Source organism: Eptesicus fuscus, chromosome 21 (assembly GCF_027574615.1).
Source record: "Eptesicus fuscus isolate TK198812 chromosome 21, DD_ASM_mEF_20220401, whole genome shotgun sequence".
Lineage (NCBI taxonomy): Eukaryota > Metazoa > Chordata > Mammalia > Chiroptera > Vespertilionidae > Eptesicus > Eptesicus fuscus.
This window is the reverse complement of record NC_072493.1, coordinates 669,183-684,705: the sequence shown is the minus strand read 5'-3', so window position 1 is coordinate 684,705 and position 15,523 is coordinate 669,183. Positions and strand designations below refer to the sequence as shown.

The window sequence follows — 15,523 nt, the reverse complement described above, 5'->3', positions numbered from 1 at the left end:
CCTCGTAGGCATGCCAGCCTGCTAGTAGGCAATAGTGAAGCGTTTTGTTCTATAAAAATCAACAGGTCATGACAATTTCAGACAATGCAAGTAAAGTGTCTTTAAGAAGGGAGCTTTAACCCTAGCCAGTTTGGCTCCGTGGACAGAGCCTCAGCCTGAGGACTGAAGGGTCCTGGGTTCGATTCCGGTCCAGAGCACGCACCTCGGTTGCAAGATTGATCCCTGGCCCTGGTCAGGGCACATGCGGGAGGCAACCAATCAATGTGTCTCTCTCACATAGATGTTTCTCTCTCTGTCTCTCCCCCTCTCTAAAAAGCAATGGAAAGATGTCCTCGGATGGCCCCCTGGCCTCACACCTGCCTCTGCCAGGTGTCTCCGGACACAGCTCTCGCCCTGCGGCCCCGGGCTCCCGTCTGTAGGTAGGACGGAGGGCGGAGACCAGAGGACGTGCTGAGTGTCTGTCTCTGTGTCCGCAGCCTCTGGAACAACCACATCCCCCCAGACGTGGCCCAGCATCTGCAGAGCCAGGAGCCCCGGCTGGACTTCGCTTTCTTCCCCAGTGAGCTGCAGGCCCCTCCGGGGACTTGATGGCCACCTCATACCCTTTGAATCCAGACAAGTGATGCCAACTTGCACCTGCCTGGATGGAGGCTCAGAAAGAGCCTCAGCGGGCGCCCCTGTCCCCTGCCCGAGGAGGGAGGGACACGCGTGTCCTGCTACAGTCTTCAGGGAGGACTTTGTGAGAACCAGGAGCCTAGTGTGGCCTATAGACTACCTTGCATCACATGTGACATGCATGACCAGTAGGGACATGTGGCATAAGGAGGGTGTCATGATGTGATGCATGACACAGAAGGTCACATGTGGCAGAGTTCCATGTGACATTCCATGGAACTTGCAGTGTGGCCTGTGGCTCAGTGTCAGGGGTCCTAGCACCACACATGATAGGACACATGATTGGTGGTTCCTATAAAACACATGACCAATGTCCATGTCATCGGACACGTGGCTGGCCCGACGCCCTCAGGCTGGCCCAAGGTCTAATGTATTACTTTTTAAAAGCCAAGTGTGTGTTTATAGGTCGCACCTCCAGAGCAGCTGAGCCAGAGCCTGTCTCCCCTCGGGATGGAGGGCGGGGAGGGTCTGAGCACGGGCCGGCCCTGTGAACCAAGACAGGGACTCGGCACCAGGCTTCAGGGTGCGCCCCCTCCTGCCTCAAGTCTCAGTTTCCCCATCAGTAAACTGGTGACCCCTCCCCCTTAAATGCTGACCTACACGGTCGGCGGGCCCAGGTCCAGGGGGAGCCAGCTTGACCTGTGGATGGATGGGGCCCAGTCTGTCCTGTGTAAGGGACAAAGCCAGGTCTGAGATAATGAGGCAAGGCCATGGGGTCCAGCCACTACCTCAGCAAGACCCAGGGAGCTCCTAGGGGCTGCATACGTTACACAGTGTTCTTGTTACTCCCAAGAGGGCGCCAGGATGGCCCAGCTACCCTCTAAGCCACGTGTGACCAATAAATGTGATGGCTTCTCAGCCTCTAGTCTGAGTCGGACGTGTCCCACCGCCCCGAAGTCAGAAGTGGTCCAGCCCTGCCCCGGGGCCTGGAGAGCAGAGCAGACCACCGAGAGGGGCACTGGCTCGGGAGTCAGGGGTCAAGTCTGCTCCGTCCGCATGTGGTCATAGGCTCGTGGGCAAGTCACCTCCTCTCTCCAGACCTCACCTACCCCCAAGGGTGTTAGAGAAGCTCAACGTGTTAGAAACCTTTGTTTGACTTGCCTTCTATTTAAACCCTTTTCTGAATTCATTGTCAGTATTTAAAGTCGGGCACTTTTATATCAAAATGCAGACCTTCAACTTGTCTTAGGGGCTAGTCCAGCATTCTCACTCAGGAGAGAGCGAGAGAGGACAATTGGTTGCCTCCTGCACCTGCCCCGACAGGGGTGGGGGTGGGGTGATAGTGAGGTGGTGGTGGTGATCTAACCTGCAACTCAGGTATGTGCCCTTGACCCGGCGTTGAACCCACGACCTTCTGGTGCGCAGGGCGGTGCTCTAACCACTGAGCTCTCCTGCCAGGGCTGACTGTGCCCTTTAGATGTGGCACTTATCCCTCCGTTTTCTGTAGTCCCAACCACTCCCCAGTGACCCTCCCTCCCATTTGCTGCTTGCCTGGTTCTTGCGAAAGCCTGGAAACTTCTGGCTTACAGGGTCTCCACCGGCAGGCGGCAGCTAGAAGCGTGGCTTTGGAAGTCAGACGGGCCTAGAATGGACTGGGGCAGTGGTCGGCAAACTGCGGCGCGTGAGCAAGCCGTGGTTTGCCGCTCTGTTGACTGAGTTTGCCGACCACTGGGATAGGGGCTTAATCACAAGGAACAACAACAGCCTGTAATTATTGGAATCGGGAGTCTAGGTCAGTGGTCGGCAAACTCATTAGTCAGCAGAGCGGCGAACAGCGGCTCGCGAGCTGCATGTGGCTCGCGAGCCGCAGTTTGCTGACCACTGGACTATGGTGTGACCCCAAGCCGCGGGCTATTTGTGTACAGAAGTTAGTAATAGTCCCTGACCTCCGGGACTTTTGGAGGGGTCAGGGAAGCAAGGTATGCAGTCCCTAGTACGAAGAGGTAACTGACATGTAATTACATCCCCCCTTTAGGGTTCAATATCCTGTGAGGAAGAGATGCTTGAAATGATAGGAGAACAGCACCCCCTCCTGGTCACCTGTGGATCTCAGAGGAACTTGCCTCAAAAGCCGCAACGCGTTGTGAAAAGCGGGCAGGGAAAGTGCAGTTACGCTGAGCACCACTAGAGGGCAGGCCGGCCCAGATTTCTGCGATCACTCCTTTCCCATTAGACCCAGAAGGGAGTCCGGTGATGCGAGGGGCTGCCCCCAGCCTGGTAGTGGCTCACCTGGAAGGCTCAGCCCTGATCTCCGACAACGTCCCATTGCCCTTGACCCGCTGCTGAGTGTGAGGAGGAAGTCCTCTGGCCGAGTGCCAAACACCCACACCCTGTGCACACCCGGCACCAAGTGAGGCCCAGCCTCGTCTTGGGAAAGGGGGTGGGCGGACCCAAGATCCAAGAAGTTTACCTGGAAACTTTGAGCCCAAAATTCCGTCTCCCCTTCCTGGGAAATGATGCCAAGGTGACCTTGGGCCCTCAGGGTGCACCTTCATGCCAAGGGAGTTGTGCTGCCTCCAGTGCTTGCCCAAGACTGCAGGACGAGTCCCTCAAAGCCGCCAATGCCGTGCCCGGCCGGCGGGGCCCGGGGCTGAGCGTGGACTACGAACTGGAGGCCACGGTTTGGTTCCCGGTCAGGGCACAGGCCCGGATCACGGCTCCATCCCCAGTGTGGGGCGTGCAGGAGGCAGCCGGTCGTGATTCTCTCTCATCATGGATGTTCCTCTCTCCCTCTCCCTTCCTCTCTGAAATCAATACAAATAGTTTTTAAAAGCCTGCCGATGCCTTGACAGGGAAGCCCGGCTGAGGAAGGAACAGCGCCACCGGGAGCCCAGGCCGGTGACGGGCACAGGCCGCCGGAGCTCAGGGCATGCCCTCCACTCGCTGCTTTCGCATTTCACTCTCCCCTTCTCCTTCCTTCCTTCCGCCTCTGCCGGCTCTCAGCTCCACGCGCTCTCAGCAGCTGCCCCAGAAGTCCCCGTGTCCCCGTGTCGTCGCACTGCCGCGCTGGCCGTGCCGCTCGGGTCGGCGAGCTCTCCCCTTGCTCATTTCTTTAAGAACCTGGCTCTCCTGCCGCCTGCCTGCTTGGAGGTCTGGACTCTTTTTTTCCTTTCGTTGTTTAAAATATATTTTTATTGATTTCAGAGAGGAAGGGAGAGGGAGGAGAGAGAGAAGCATCAATGATGAGAGGGAATCCTTGATCGGCTGCCTCCTGCACGCCCCCTGCTGGGGATCGAGCCCGCAACCCTGGCATGCGCCCTGACCGGGAATCGAACAGTGACCTCCTGGTTCATACCTTTGTGACTTTTTTCCTCCTCCTCCTCCCCCCGCCCCCTCCCCCCACAGTTTTACCGAGATATAACCAGCATACACACTGTAAGTTTAAGGATGCGGCATGAGTATGTTGTAGGTGGCGGGAAGGGCACCAGGAGTCTGACCGGTGGGGTCAGACCAAACCTGGGTTCAGCCACCTCGGTACGTGGGTTCTGGCTAGGAGAGAATTCCAAGTCTAGACCCCAACTGTAAGAGGACATCTATTGGGTAAGTCACAGAGCAATTCCTGGAAGAAATGGGCTGAGGAAACAGGTTCCAGAGGTAAAGGAAGGGAGCTTGGGAGTGAGGAAGCTGATGGTAACGTGCCTGGGCAGAGGGGGGGTGGGGGGAGGGAGAGGGAAGGGTGTGCTCCCTGGAGGGAGAACACACTGGTTCCTCCATCCCAGTGGTCGGCAAACTGCGGCTCGCGAGCCACATGCAGCTCTTTGGCCCCTTGAGTGTGGCTCTTCCACAAAATACCACGTGCGGGCACGCACGTACAGTGTGATTGAAACTTCATGGCCCATGCGCAGAAGTCGGTTTTCGGCTCTCAAAAGAAATTTCAATCGTTGTCCTGTTGATATTTGGCTCTGTTGACTAATGAGTTTGCCGACCACTGCTCCATCCTAAGGGTGTTCAGGGCGGAGGTTTATGGGGGGTCCCAGCGAAAGCCTCAATAGAATATTCGGTAGCTTGCCAGGTGTGTCCATTCAGGGCTGTGGTCTCCACGGCACCAGGGCAGCTGGTCCTGACGTCAGCCATGGCTGGTTTTGTTGCTTATCTGGGCCCGGAGATGAAAACCAACTGAGGCCTAGATGTTATCCCCAGGGAGGAACGGTCAGGGGGTCCCAAGCGCATGACCAGCCATCTGCTAGGGGAGGAAAGGTCACCCTGGGGTGAGGTTCCCCCCTACCTTTGTCCTTTGCTTTCTGCCCTGGTGACCTTCTGTTCCTGACCCATCGTCCTTGCTCTGCTCACGTCAGTCTAACTGCCTACAGCATCCCCCCTTCAGGATCTTGGTTCTGAAATCTTTCCGAGAAAGGGGGCGTCGGGTCTTCTGTAGCTGCTTCCTGCTGAAAGGGGGCGACATTTTTCCTCAGAGCCAAGAGATCCTTGCTCTCTGTCGGAGGGACAATGAGGCCTGGGCATGGGAGGGGGTGGCGATGGCGTCCAGAGGCGGTGTTCCCTGAGGACAAGTAGGCTTGTAACCTGGTAGAGACAAGCCGTGTTGTAAACCTCAGTGTTGTTGCGGAGTCCGTTTACACCTCTGGGAGGAGGTCCTCCAGGCCGCGGATGGGTTGGCGGCACAGGGCAGGGCTCATTGTTCAGTGCAGCTGGTCCTAGGGCAGCCTGGCTGCTTTGGTTGCGTATCTGAGCCTGGCGCTGAAATACTACTGAGGCCTAGGAGTTACCTCTGGGGCTTTCCATCGCGGTGACCCTCTGTACCCGGCCCGTCGTCCTGGCTCTGCTCACGTGTGTCTAACTGCCTGGAGCAATTTGACATACATGTATTGTGAGATGATTCTCACAACAAGTTTAGTCGACATGCTGTAGGCAGCTGGGAGGCCTCAATAGAATATTCAGCAGTTTTCCAGGTGAGTCTTTTCAGGGTTGTGGTCGCCACTGATTGATGGGCCGGCACCAGGGCAGCTGGTCCTGAGGTCAGCCATGGCTGGTTTTGTTGCTTATCGGGGCCTGGAGCTGAAATACAGCGGCAGCCTAGATGTTCTCTCCGGGAGGAACGGTGAGGGGGTCCCAAGCACATGACCAGCGATATGCTAGGGGAGGGAAGGTCACCTTAGGGTCAAGGTCCCGTCTTACATTTGCCCTTAGCTTTCTGCCCTGGTGACCTTCTGTACCTGTCCTTGCTCTGCTTATATCTGTCTAACTGCCTACAACAGGCACCCATCATCTCATATAGACACACAAAGAAAGGAAAAATGGTTTTTTCCTTGACATGAAAAGTCTTAGGATCTACTCTCTTAACTTCCAAACTTTGGGGCTCTTACTCCCACAGGTGCAGCCCCAGCTTCCTCGTCTGTACAGTGAGGTGAGCAAAATGGGACAAGGCACAAGGACCCACTTTCTCCAGCTCAAAGCCGACCTCCGGTTCGCCCTGCACTCCAGTCGCCTGCCTCGCCTGGTTAGAGTTGTGCAGGGCCTCGCCATCTGGTTTCCTCTAGTCTCGACCCTTCGCCACAATTTCAGCAACAACCTCCCGTTAAACTCACAAATGAGCCCAGAGAGGAGCCAGACCTGCCCAAGGTCACACAGCCAGCGCCCAGTGGCGCTCAGATTCCAACCCTGGAGCGAGAAGGAAAGGAGGATGTTGGGGTGGCCCAGGCTGGGGATTTAACTGGTGTGTGGGTCTGTGTGACCCTCAGAGAGCAGGGTGCTGGGCAAGGTGGGAGGGCTGTGCACCCTTCCTGGCCCTGCTTCTGCCCCCAGCCCCACCCCTGAAGGGCTAAGGCCAGGCCCCAGGGTGGAGGCCCCAGCCACAGCTGGACACACCCTTGGGACAATCCGGAGCTTCCTGGAAAAGAACCCACAGTGGCTGGTTTGGTAAAGACCTTCCCGGGCCTCAGCTGAGCTGAGGAAGTTTCCAGGCCAGCCGGGCCTTGCATCCCCGCCCCCACCCATGTGTCTCCCAGCCCTGGGAGCTGGAGTCCTGCCTCACGTGGGCCCTTGGCAGCCACGCCTTGTTCCTTATCCCTAACGAGCCCTAGCCCGGCCTGGCAGCCAGAAGCCGACCTCTGCCCAGAGGGGAAAGGCACAGAGAGGAGCCTTCATAAGAGAACAAAGGCCCAGCGGGGTCCCCAGTCCACTACCCTACCCCCCGCCCCCAACACAGATCTCCAGGGCCAGGTTGGGGCTGACAGGGTCGGTGTTCCAGCTGACAGTTCCAGCTGTGGTCCCAGCTGGTAGCCGCCCCGATGGCCCGACGTGTGAGAAAACCCGAGCAAGAACTGCCCTCCCAGAGCCCTGGCGGCCTCCAGGGCCGTAGATACTGAGGTTGGGGGCGACGGGTGATAAATGCCGTGTGGCCCTCCATCCTTCCCCCTCCCCCATGCCCGCAGCACACGGAAGTGTATGTACAGGCAGCCCTGTTATCCTGGCCTATTTGTCCAGACAGCCTGGAAGGTGGACATAAATACCCAGATGGCAGGTGCTTCACTCTCTCACACACACACACACACACACTCACACACACACGCCGGAGAGAGGCCTATTTAGGGAAATCCAGGCCGCCCGCTCCTGCAGAGAGGGCTCCGCCAGGCTGAGGAGACACTGCCTCCAACCTTTGGCATTGCGGCCTCGTGCCGTGTGTGAAGCGAGGACAGTGTGAATCAACCCACTTGGGCACCTGGACTTAAACCACTGCCCTCGGGGCTCTCCTGATCCCTGACATTTGTTTACACAGCTTTATTGAGATGTAATTCACAGACTGTAGCATGCACCCCTTGAAAGTATCAATGGTTTTGAGAATACCTACATTTTTGTGCAACCGCCACTCTTGTTGAATTTTAGAACATTTTCAGTCATCCCCAAAGAAACCTCATACCAACAGCGATCACCCCCACTCTCCCCGCCAGCCCCAGCTCATCGCTTTCCGTCTGTGGACAGGTCTAGCGTGGGCATTTCAGACATGGAAGCGTGCCTCTGTGGTCTTTTGAGACTGGCTTCTTTCACTTAGCGTGTCTTCAGAGTCCATCCGTACGGCATGGACATCGGACCTCTCTGTGGCTGAACCACACTCCATGGGGGGGCCGGACGGCCGATGTTTATCCCTTCCTCGGTCGGTGGACATTTGCATTGCTTCCACGTCTTGGTGATTCTGAATCAGGCTGCAGAGGACATTCACGGACGCGTTTTTGTGTGGCCACATGTTTTCGTTTCCCTCGGGTAGATGCCCAAAGTGGAACTGCTGTAGCCTCTGGCCTTTGCACTCTGTCCCCTTGGCCCAACTCCCTCCTCCCGGGTCTCCTAGAGGGGGCCTCACGGACCCCATAGCTGAGTGGGTCTTCCGTGCCACCCGCCTCCAACCTTTGCACTTTTCACCTGGTAATATGATCGCTGGGTCATAGGCCTTGCCCCTGGAGTGGGAGGGATTGGGGGAGGGGGAGGGGAGCAACTTGAGGGGAGGGACTCTGCTTGGGGTCACCATTGTCCATCTCCCTGACTGGCCCTCCTGCTTTGCAGCAAGGGGAGGAGAGGGGCTCAATCAGGCAGGGCTTCCTGGAGGAAGTGGGGCTGGAGCTGGGTTGGTTGGCTCCGTTACTGGGCTGAGGGCTCTGAGGCCTCTGGGGGGAGAGGGATGCGGAGAGCTTGGGGAGAGGGAGGGTAGATGGGGAGCCGGCAGGCAGAGGGCAGTGGCCGCCCCCTAAGGTAGGGAGTGCCCGGGACCCCCACGTGAAGGGAGGTTCCAGGTGAGCCCTCACCTGCGGGAGATGCAAACCCACAACCCCAGCGCCGCAAACGAACTCGCACAGCCGCGGGGCCACCGGCTCGGGCCTGGCCGGGCGGTCTGGGCCAGCCGCTCCCAGGGTCTGGTGCAGGGAGGCTCGGTGGTCTGAGACAATGAAGGGGGGGCTGCGTGAACGCCCCGCGTCCTTAAACGGACCCTCGTTTCCGGAAAGGCCTTCGCCAGAGGGCTCTCCGCGCCAGGGTCCCAAGGACCCGCCTCCGGCCCGCCGTCCACGCCGTGCCCGGCTCTTTGTCAGGAAACGTGCCATCTTCCCGGGCTCCGGAGCCAAGAAAACGCCGAGCTCCTTTACGATCGAGAATAAAAGAAAACGCTGCGGCCCCAGCGGCCCCGAGCTGTCCCCCGAGGGCGCGGCGACCGGAGCGCACGGCGTCCCACACTCGGAGGCGCCCGCGGGCCCGCGAGGCCGGCCTGGGCGGGCGCAGCAGCGGCGCTCGGACCCCGGGTTCCGGCCGCGAACGTGCGGGCCCCGCGGCGCTGAGAGCCCCGAGGGCCGGGCGCGCCCGCGGCGGGCGGGGAGGCGCGGGCAGCGGGCGGGACAGTGTCCCCGCCCCGCCCCGCCCGTGGGGCGCGCTCACCCTCCAGGAAGCGCCCGCCTCGCCTCCTCACTCCCCTCCCCTCCCCGCCCTCGGCCGGGGGCGGAGCCCGAGCCACGGCAGCCGCCCGCCCGCCCGCCCGGCCGGGGGAGGACCGGACCCCGAGCGGCTGGAGCGCCCGGAGCTGGCCACGCCGCGCGGGCAGCGCCCGGAGCCGTCAGCGCCCGCGGGCCCGGCCGAGCAGCGGAGCGCCCCCGGGGATGCCCCGGCGTCCGGGAGCCCCGGCCGCGCAGTGAGGGCGGCGGCGCCCCGGCCGCGGTGAGTGGGGCCGGGAGGGCGGGGCGGGCGGGGCGCCCTGGGGGCTCGGCTGCGGGCGGGTTGGGAGGAAGCTGGGTTCCGCCTCGGGGGCCCCCAGCCCCGCCACCCGCGCGCACCCAGACCCCGGCTCTTGGGTGACTCAGCTCCGACCCGGCCGCTCGGGGGCGCTCCGGCTTCACCCGCACCGCCGGGGGCAGGGGGCCGGGGGCGGGGCGCAGGCGGGGGCCGGCGGTGGGCTGCGCCCTCGGGGGTCTGAGCCCAGCTGTCCTGGGGGCCCCCTGACCTTCCCGAGGAGCCGGGGGGCGTCCAGCAGGTGGGGTCCCTGTCGCCGTCGCCGCTGCCGAAGACTGAGGTCGGGCTGGCTCTTCACAGGCGCGGGCCCCTCTTCTCACCCCCGTACCCCACCCCCATCCCCACCCCCACCCCGGGAACTGCCCGAGAGCCACTCCCCGCCCCAGAAGGGGAGCCGAGGGGAGTGGAGCTGACAGCTTCCGAGAAGGGAAGTCGGAGTGTGTTTGCAAACTAGTTTTGTCGCTAAGCTGTCTGGCACCTGTGTGTTGGGGGGCGGGGGGGGGCATGAAGAGAGACAGAGAAATGCTTCCTTCCTGTTACCCCCTCCCTGGCCGCGCTGCCTCTGTGAACAGAGGAGTCCTACCTCTTCCCGTCTCTTCCCATCCCATCCTCCAGCCCCACCTCCCCACCCCAATCCACAGCCCGCTTTGGGGAAGGGTCTCCTTCAGAGGAGCCTGTGATTTGCCCAGGGTCACAGGTGGCCCGGAACCCAGGGCTCTGGTAGCCATTTGGGGGTTCCTCTTGCTGCCTGTGACCCCCAGCCTGTTATGTATTGGGGGTAGTGACAAGGGCAGGGCTCTGAGTGGCCTTTTGATTTATCTGTACTTAGTCTTTTTTTAAATATATTTTTATTGATTTCAGAGAGGAAGGGAGAGGGAGAGGGAGAGAGAGATAGAAACATCAATGGTGAGAGAGAATCATCGATCCAGCCTCCTCCTGCTCCTGCAGGCCCTCCGCTGGGCATCGAGCCGGCAACCCGGGCATGTGCCCTGACCGGGAATCGAACCCTGACCTCCTGGCTCATAGGTTGAGGCTCAGCTGCTGAGCCACCCCGGCTGGGCATGTACTTAGTTTTTGCTTGCCTAGGGCTGTCAGGGTGGAGGGGGGCTTTTTCTGGTTCTTGGGGCACCCACAGCTGCAGGAACTGGGGGAAGGAGCCCCACTGTCACGTTCCAGGCTGCAGCCTGTGTGGGCCCTGATGGGAGCTTTGGGAGACCTGGGTCTGAACACCCACCCGGCAGCGCGGCCCACGCACACCCTCCTCCCCCCCGCGTCCCGGTGCTCATCGGTGAGATGGGCTCCTGGTGCAGCCAACAGAACGCAGAGGCTTTATTGCAATCCCTGTGGCACAGGGCCCGGTGACCCCGGGAGCCTGGCACCGCCCCAGGTGGGCAGGCCACCTACTGGCCGGAGGGGGAGGGGTCACCCAGGCCGGTTTCTTCATGCAAAGAACCTGGGGCTAAGAATGTGGACACAGGGTCCTCAGCCGCTGCCATCCCTGTCTGTGTGCCTTGGGCTGGGGGGCGGGGTTGCCATCTGTAAAATGAAGCAGAGTGTGACAGTCAGTTTACAGGGCTGGGACGGGGGGGGGGGGGGGGGGGGGGGAGGGGGGGGGGGGGTGTCCTGCAAAGCAGGGTGCTCTTCATCAAGTAGGTGTCTCTGGTGGGGTCTCAAGGGAACTCGGGGTCAGAGCCCAGCTGGTGTGGCTCAGTGGTTGAGTGTCAACCCAGGAACCAAGAGGTCGCCAGTTTGATTCCGGGTCAGGGCGTGCAGGAAGCAGCCAATCAAGGATGTTCCCGTCTCATCGGTCTTCCTGTCTCTTGTCCCTCTCCCGTCCTCTCTCTCTAAAAATCAACTTAAAATACTTAAAACAAAACTCAGGGTCATAAGAAGAGGGTCCGGGAGAGCGGCAGATTCTGTGCCCATAACGCAGTGAGAACAATACTCTACCTCTGTGGGCTCTCCGGTGCTTGCGTATTCCTTTAGCGGCAGGTGCGAGGGTTAAATTCGATGGCACGGGCTCATAGGCCAGCGCTGCGACTGGTCCACCGGGAACAAGCGCTCAGTAACCCTTAGCCGTCGGTGTCACATTCCTGGGAACGTTCGTGTTTTAGGATTCCTCCTGGGTTTTCTCCTCTCCTCCCCGCCCTCCTCCTCCCTGGAGTGAGGCACGTCAGGGTCCACATGTTGGCCTTTGGGCTGTCCCAGGGCAGAGGCAGAGTGGGAAGGTGCCCCCAGCCCCGGAGATGCCCACGGGGAGGGGGGTGGTCGTCCAGGCGGGAGCTCCCATTTCCCCTCCTGGGGCGGCCTCTCTGGGCTCAAAGGAGTGAGCACACGGAGCGTCCTCTGAGAATTCCCTCCCTCCTGAGAGCCGGGAGCGATGTTGTCGCCAGGTAAGGTCCCCTACTGAGAGGCCCCAGGGTCCCATCGGCCTGATGCGGGTCTCCCTGGGGTCTCCTCCCTCCCTCCCAGGGGCAGTCTTTTCGGGAGTCCGGCCCCTCCCCTCCTGCCCAGCCCCCTGCTGGACACAGGGTGGAGGCCTTGGGAGCTGGGGAGCAGCCACTGGAGGTGGCAATCTTGTCCCACCCTCGCTTGTCCAGCAGGGAGCACTCAGGGTCCCCAAGGGAGTCGTGGCTTCTTCCTGCGTCTCCGTTGTTCCTGGGGACTGAGTCAGGGTCCGAGGTGCCTGCTGCCTCTCGGCCCAGGGTCCTGTGCCCTCCCTGGCCACCAGCCTCCGCTCCCTGGTGTCGAGTGTGCTGTCCCGGACCCCGGAGCGCTTCTCCCCTGGCCCTGGCCACGCTGTCCTCCAGGGTCCGGGATGAGACCAGCCCTCTCACGGCCACATCAACTTGCTTCACTTCCTCGGGATTCGCCGCGCTCTGCCATCATCTCATTTGGTCATTTGGTATCAGGTGTCCGCTCCATGAGCGGCGAGGGCCGGGTCCGGCTGGTTCGGGGCCCTGCCTGCTCTGAGATAGGTGCCCGGCAGATGTAAACCGAGTGACCGGATCTGCCCCCCTGGTAGCCTCCGGTCCAACGGGCGGGGAGGGCGGGTGATGGAGCGAGGCAGGGTCGTGAGTTTGCCTTGTGGGTCTCTGGAGGGCTGGCCGTCTCCCCGTGCTGAGCGCCGGGGGACCGTCAGAGGGAGTGGACTCACCGAGGAGAAGGGACAGGTGCCGGCCTGGGGGCCGGAGCGGTGTGTGTCTGAAGAAGGTGGGGTCCTCCTGGCACTGACGACGGGGGGCTGGTGGCCGCTGCCCTGGGTGGGGTGTCCCCTGTCGTAACCGGGGGATGGAGGTGTCCTGGGAGAATCACCCTGTGTGACCAAGTCTCTTAACTTCTCTGGCCTCAGTTTCTTTTCTTTTTAAAAAAATATATTTTTATTGATTTCAGAGAGGAAGGGAGAGAGAGAGAGAAACATCAATGAGAGAGAATCATTGATCGGCTGCCTCCTGCACAACCCCTATTGGGGATCGAGCCCACAACCTGGGCATGTGCCCTGCCCGGGAATCGAACCCTGACCTCCTGGTTCACAGGTCGATGCTCAGCCGCTGAGCCACGCCTCAGTTTCTGGCACTAGAAGATGGGGCTCTTGAGGCAGGAGCGCTCCCCGCTGGTTCCTCCCCCCCCCCTCCCCCGGGCTCTGCAGCAGCTGGGAAAGGGCTTGTGGACGGAGCTCCGACTCCTCCCCACTGAGGCTGAGGGTCCCGCCCTCCGGGAGGGCTCCCCGTGGTGCGGTCATTGGTCGTCACTCATCAAATAAGTGGGCAGCTTCTCTGGGCCGGGGACTGCTCAGGGTGCAACCACGGAGCTCCGCGTGGCGTGCGGAGACAGGGCAGACAAGCAGATGCCAGAGAGGCAGGAGGCAAGCTTCAGGGGGGGAATGCCATAGGGAGAACGAAGGGGAGTGATGGGAGTCACTGTGATGGGCAGGGGGCCTGAGGGCCAGGGGGGCCTCGAGCGGGAGACAGGGACATGGAAGCTGGGACATTCAGCTGTGGCATTGGTCCCCTTCATGGCTGTATCTCAGCCCACCTGGCGCCCAGCAGCAGATATGAGTGAATGAATGAATGAGTGAATGAGTGAATGCGTGAAAGAGGGAGGGAGGGAGGGAGAGGAAGCAGCACATGCAAAGGCCCTGAGATGGGAACATGCTCAGTATATCCCAGCTTCTCCCCGCAGCCCAGCTCTGCCTCTTCCGGGGGCTCTGGGGCCTGCCCGCTTGCCCTGGCTGTCCGACACAGGAGTGTACTCAGCTCCCAGCAGAGGATGCTGTCCGCCCCCCTCCTGCTGGGCCCCGTCAGTCTTTCTGAGTCACACCCCGCGGCCCGGAGGGGAGCAGTGTGCGAGGGAAGGGCGCCCGCTGCCTGCGGTCAGGCTCCGGTTTGCCTCGGACGAGGTGAGTGACGCTGGCCAGTGCGTTCATTTCCCGGAGCTGCCGTAACAGCACCGCCACCTGGATGGTCTAACACCGCGGTCGGCAAACTCATTGGTCAGCAGAGCCAAATACCAACAGCACAACGACTGAAATTTCTTTGGAGAGCCAAATTTTTTAAACTTAAACTTCTTCCATCGCCACTTCTTCAAAATAGACTCGCCCAGGCCGTGGTGTTTTGTGGAAGAGCCATGCTCAAGGGGCCCAAGAGCGCATGTGGCTCGCGAGCCGCGGTTTGCCGACCACGGGTAACACAACAGGAGTGTCCTCTCTCGTGGTCTGGAGGCTGGAGGTCCAAAGTCAGGGTGCTGGCAGAGCCCTGCCCCTTGGGGCTCTAGGGGAAGGGACTTCTGGTAGCTGCCGGCATCCCTTCCCTCGAGGCCACGTCATCCGGTCTCTGCCTCCTCCTCCCGCTGCCTTCCCTCTGTGTCTCCCTGTCCTCCCCTAAGTCACGTGGGATTATGGACCCACCCCCTCCAGTGTGACCTCATCTTAACCAGTTACATCTGCACCGCCCCCACTTCCAAATAGGACCACATTCTGAGGTCCCGGGGGTTAGGATTTCAACACATCCTTGGGGGGGGGGGGGCACAAGTCAGCCCCTAACGGGCAGGTGTGGCATCAGCTCTCTGCCTCTGTTCTCTGGTCTGTAAAATGGGGCCATACTCACAGGGCCCATCTGCTGGGTTGCAGGGAGACCAGGAGCTGGAGAGCAGATGGCGATGTCCTTGGGCGGAGGACTTGCCAAGGAGGGCCTGGGTCCCTGGGTGTGGGCCTCTTGCCTGGGGTACAGGAGTGGCCCCTGCTCACCGGCTGGATGAGACGGGCGGGCGGGTGCTTGTCAGCGTAGCAGGTGTGGGTGGCTGGCGTGGAAGCCAGCTCACTGCCAGGAGCCATTACCGAGAGGCAGGAGATCCCCTCTGCGGGGGGTGCGCGCAGAGGCTGCCGCTGGGGGAACGCAGAGGGGATTCAGGCCCTGGGCGAGCCGATGACTTTCAGGCCTTATTCACCCGGAGACACTGGGCGGGAGCTGGGGCTGGAGCCAGGGCCGCGATGCCTGTTAGAGTCGCCAGGGCTGGAAGGAGCCCAAGCCCTTGACAGGCAGGGAACCAGGCACAGAGAGGGGAAGGCTAAGGGACTTGCGGGAGTTCTCACGGCGCTGGGAGCCCCTGTCCCCTAGGCCTCCCCATGCGAGTCCCCTGGAGGAGGTGGGCCCACGGGGTAGAGCCGCAGGGCTGTGCCCCAGTGCCCGGTCTGAGGCTGCCCCAGAGCCCCCTTTGAACGAAGCCAGACTTTGGCCCCTGGTCACTGTCCCCATGCCCTCCATCCATTAGCTGGTCCACCCTCCGAGCCTGGCCAGGCCCGCCCCAGGTCCCTGAAGTGCTCTCCGAGTCCCAGAGCACATCCACGCCCTTCCGCCCTTCCCGGGTGTCTCCTGGGAAGCGGGAGGGCAGGGCAGCGCCGGCCGCTTTGTGGGTGAAGGAGCCAAGGCTGGACGGGAGGCTGTGGCCGAAGCAGGTCTCAACCCGGCGCCCCAGGGACCCCCCCCCCCTCCCCAGAGGCAGCGCTTGGTGCTCAGAAGGGGGCTACAGAGAAGAGCCTCCCCCGGGTGTGGTCTGGTGGAAGCGGGGGGCCTCCGGGGCATGGGCCATCCCTGCCACAGCCTCCTCGTGCGGCGGTATCTATATTTAT

General features: G+C 61.2%; 2 protein-coding genes and 1 long non-coding RNA gene across 3 annotated transcripts in view; 2 read left to right on the top strand and 1 right to left on the bottom strand.

Annotated features, from left to right (window-relative positions):
* The window catches only part of NLRC5 (NLR family CARD domain containing 5), a 54,643-nt gene extending 53,110 nt beyond the window's left edge, over nucleotides 1-1,533 (top strand). The window contains exon 47 of the mRNA XM_054710333.1: nucleotides 477-1,533. Within this exon, the coding sequence (XP_054566308.1) occupies nucleotides 477-588 (112 nt within the window). The 3' untranslated portion in view covers nucleotides 589-1,533. The remainder of the gene's footprint in view (nucleotides 1-476) is intronic.
* Nucleotides 1,534-7,401: 5,868 nt separating this feature from the next.
* LOC129147689 (uncharacterized) lies at nucleotides 7,402-9,659 on the bottom strand. The gene is made up of 3 exons (XR_008554962.1): nucleotides 9,608-9,659; nucleotides 8,427-8,756; nucleotides 7,402-7,832 (listed from the first exon to the last, which is right to left on the bottom strand). It is a non-coding gene; the product is annotated as an uncharacterized LOC129147689 (long non-coding RNA).
* Nucleotides 9,260-15,523, top strand: part of CPNE2 (copine 2) — a 39,685-nt gene continuing 33,421 nt past the window's right edge. The window contains exon 1 of the mRNA XM_054710772.1: nucleotides 9,260-9,324. The gene's annotated coding sequence lies outside the window, so the exon portion shown is untranslated. The remainder of the gene's footprint in view (nucleotides 9,325-15,523) is intronic.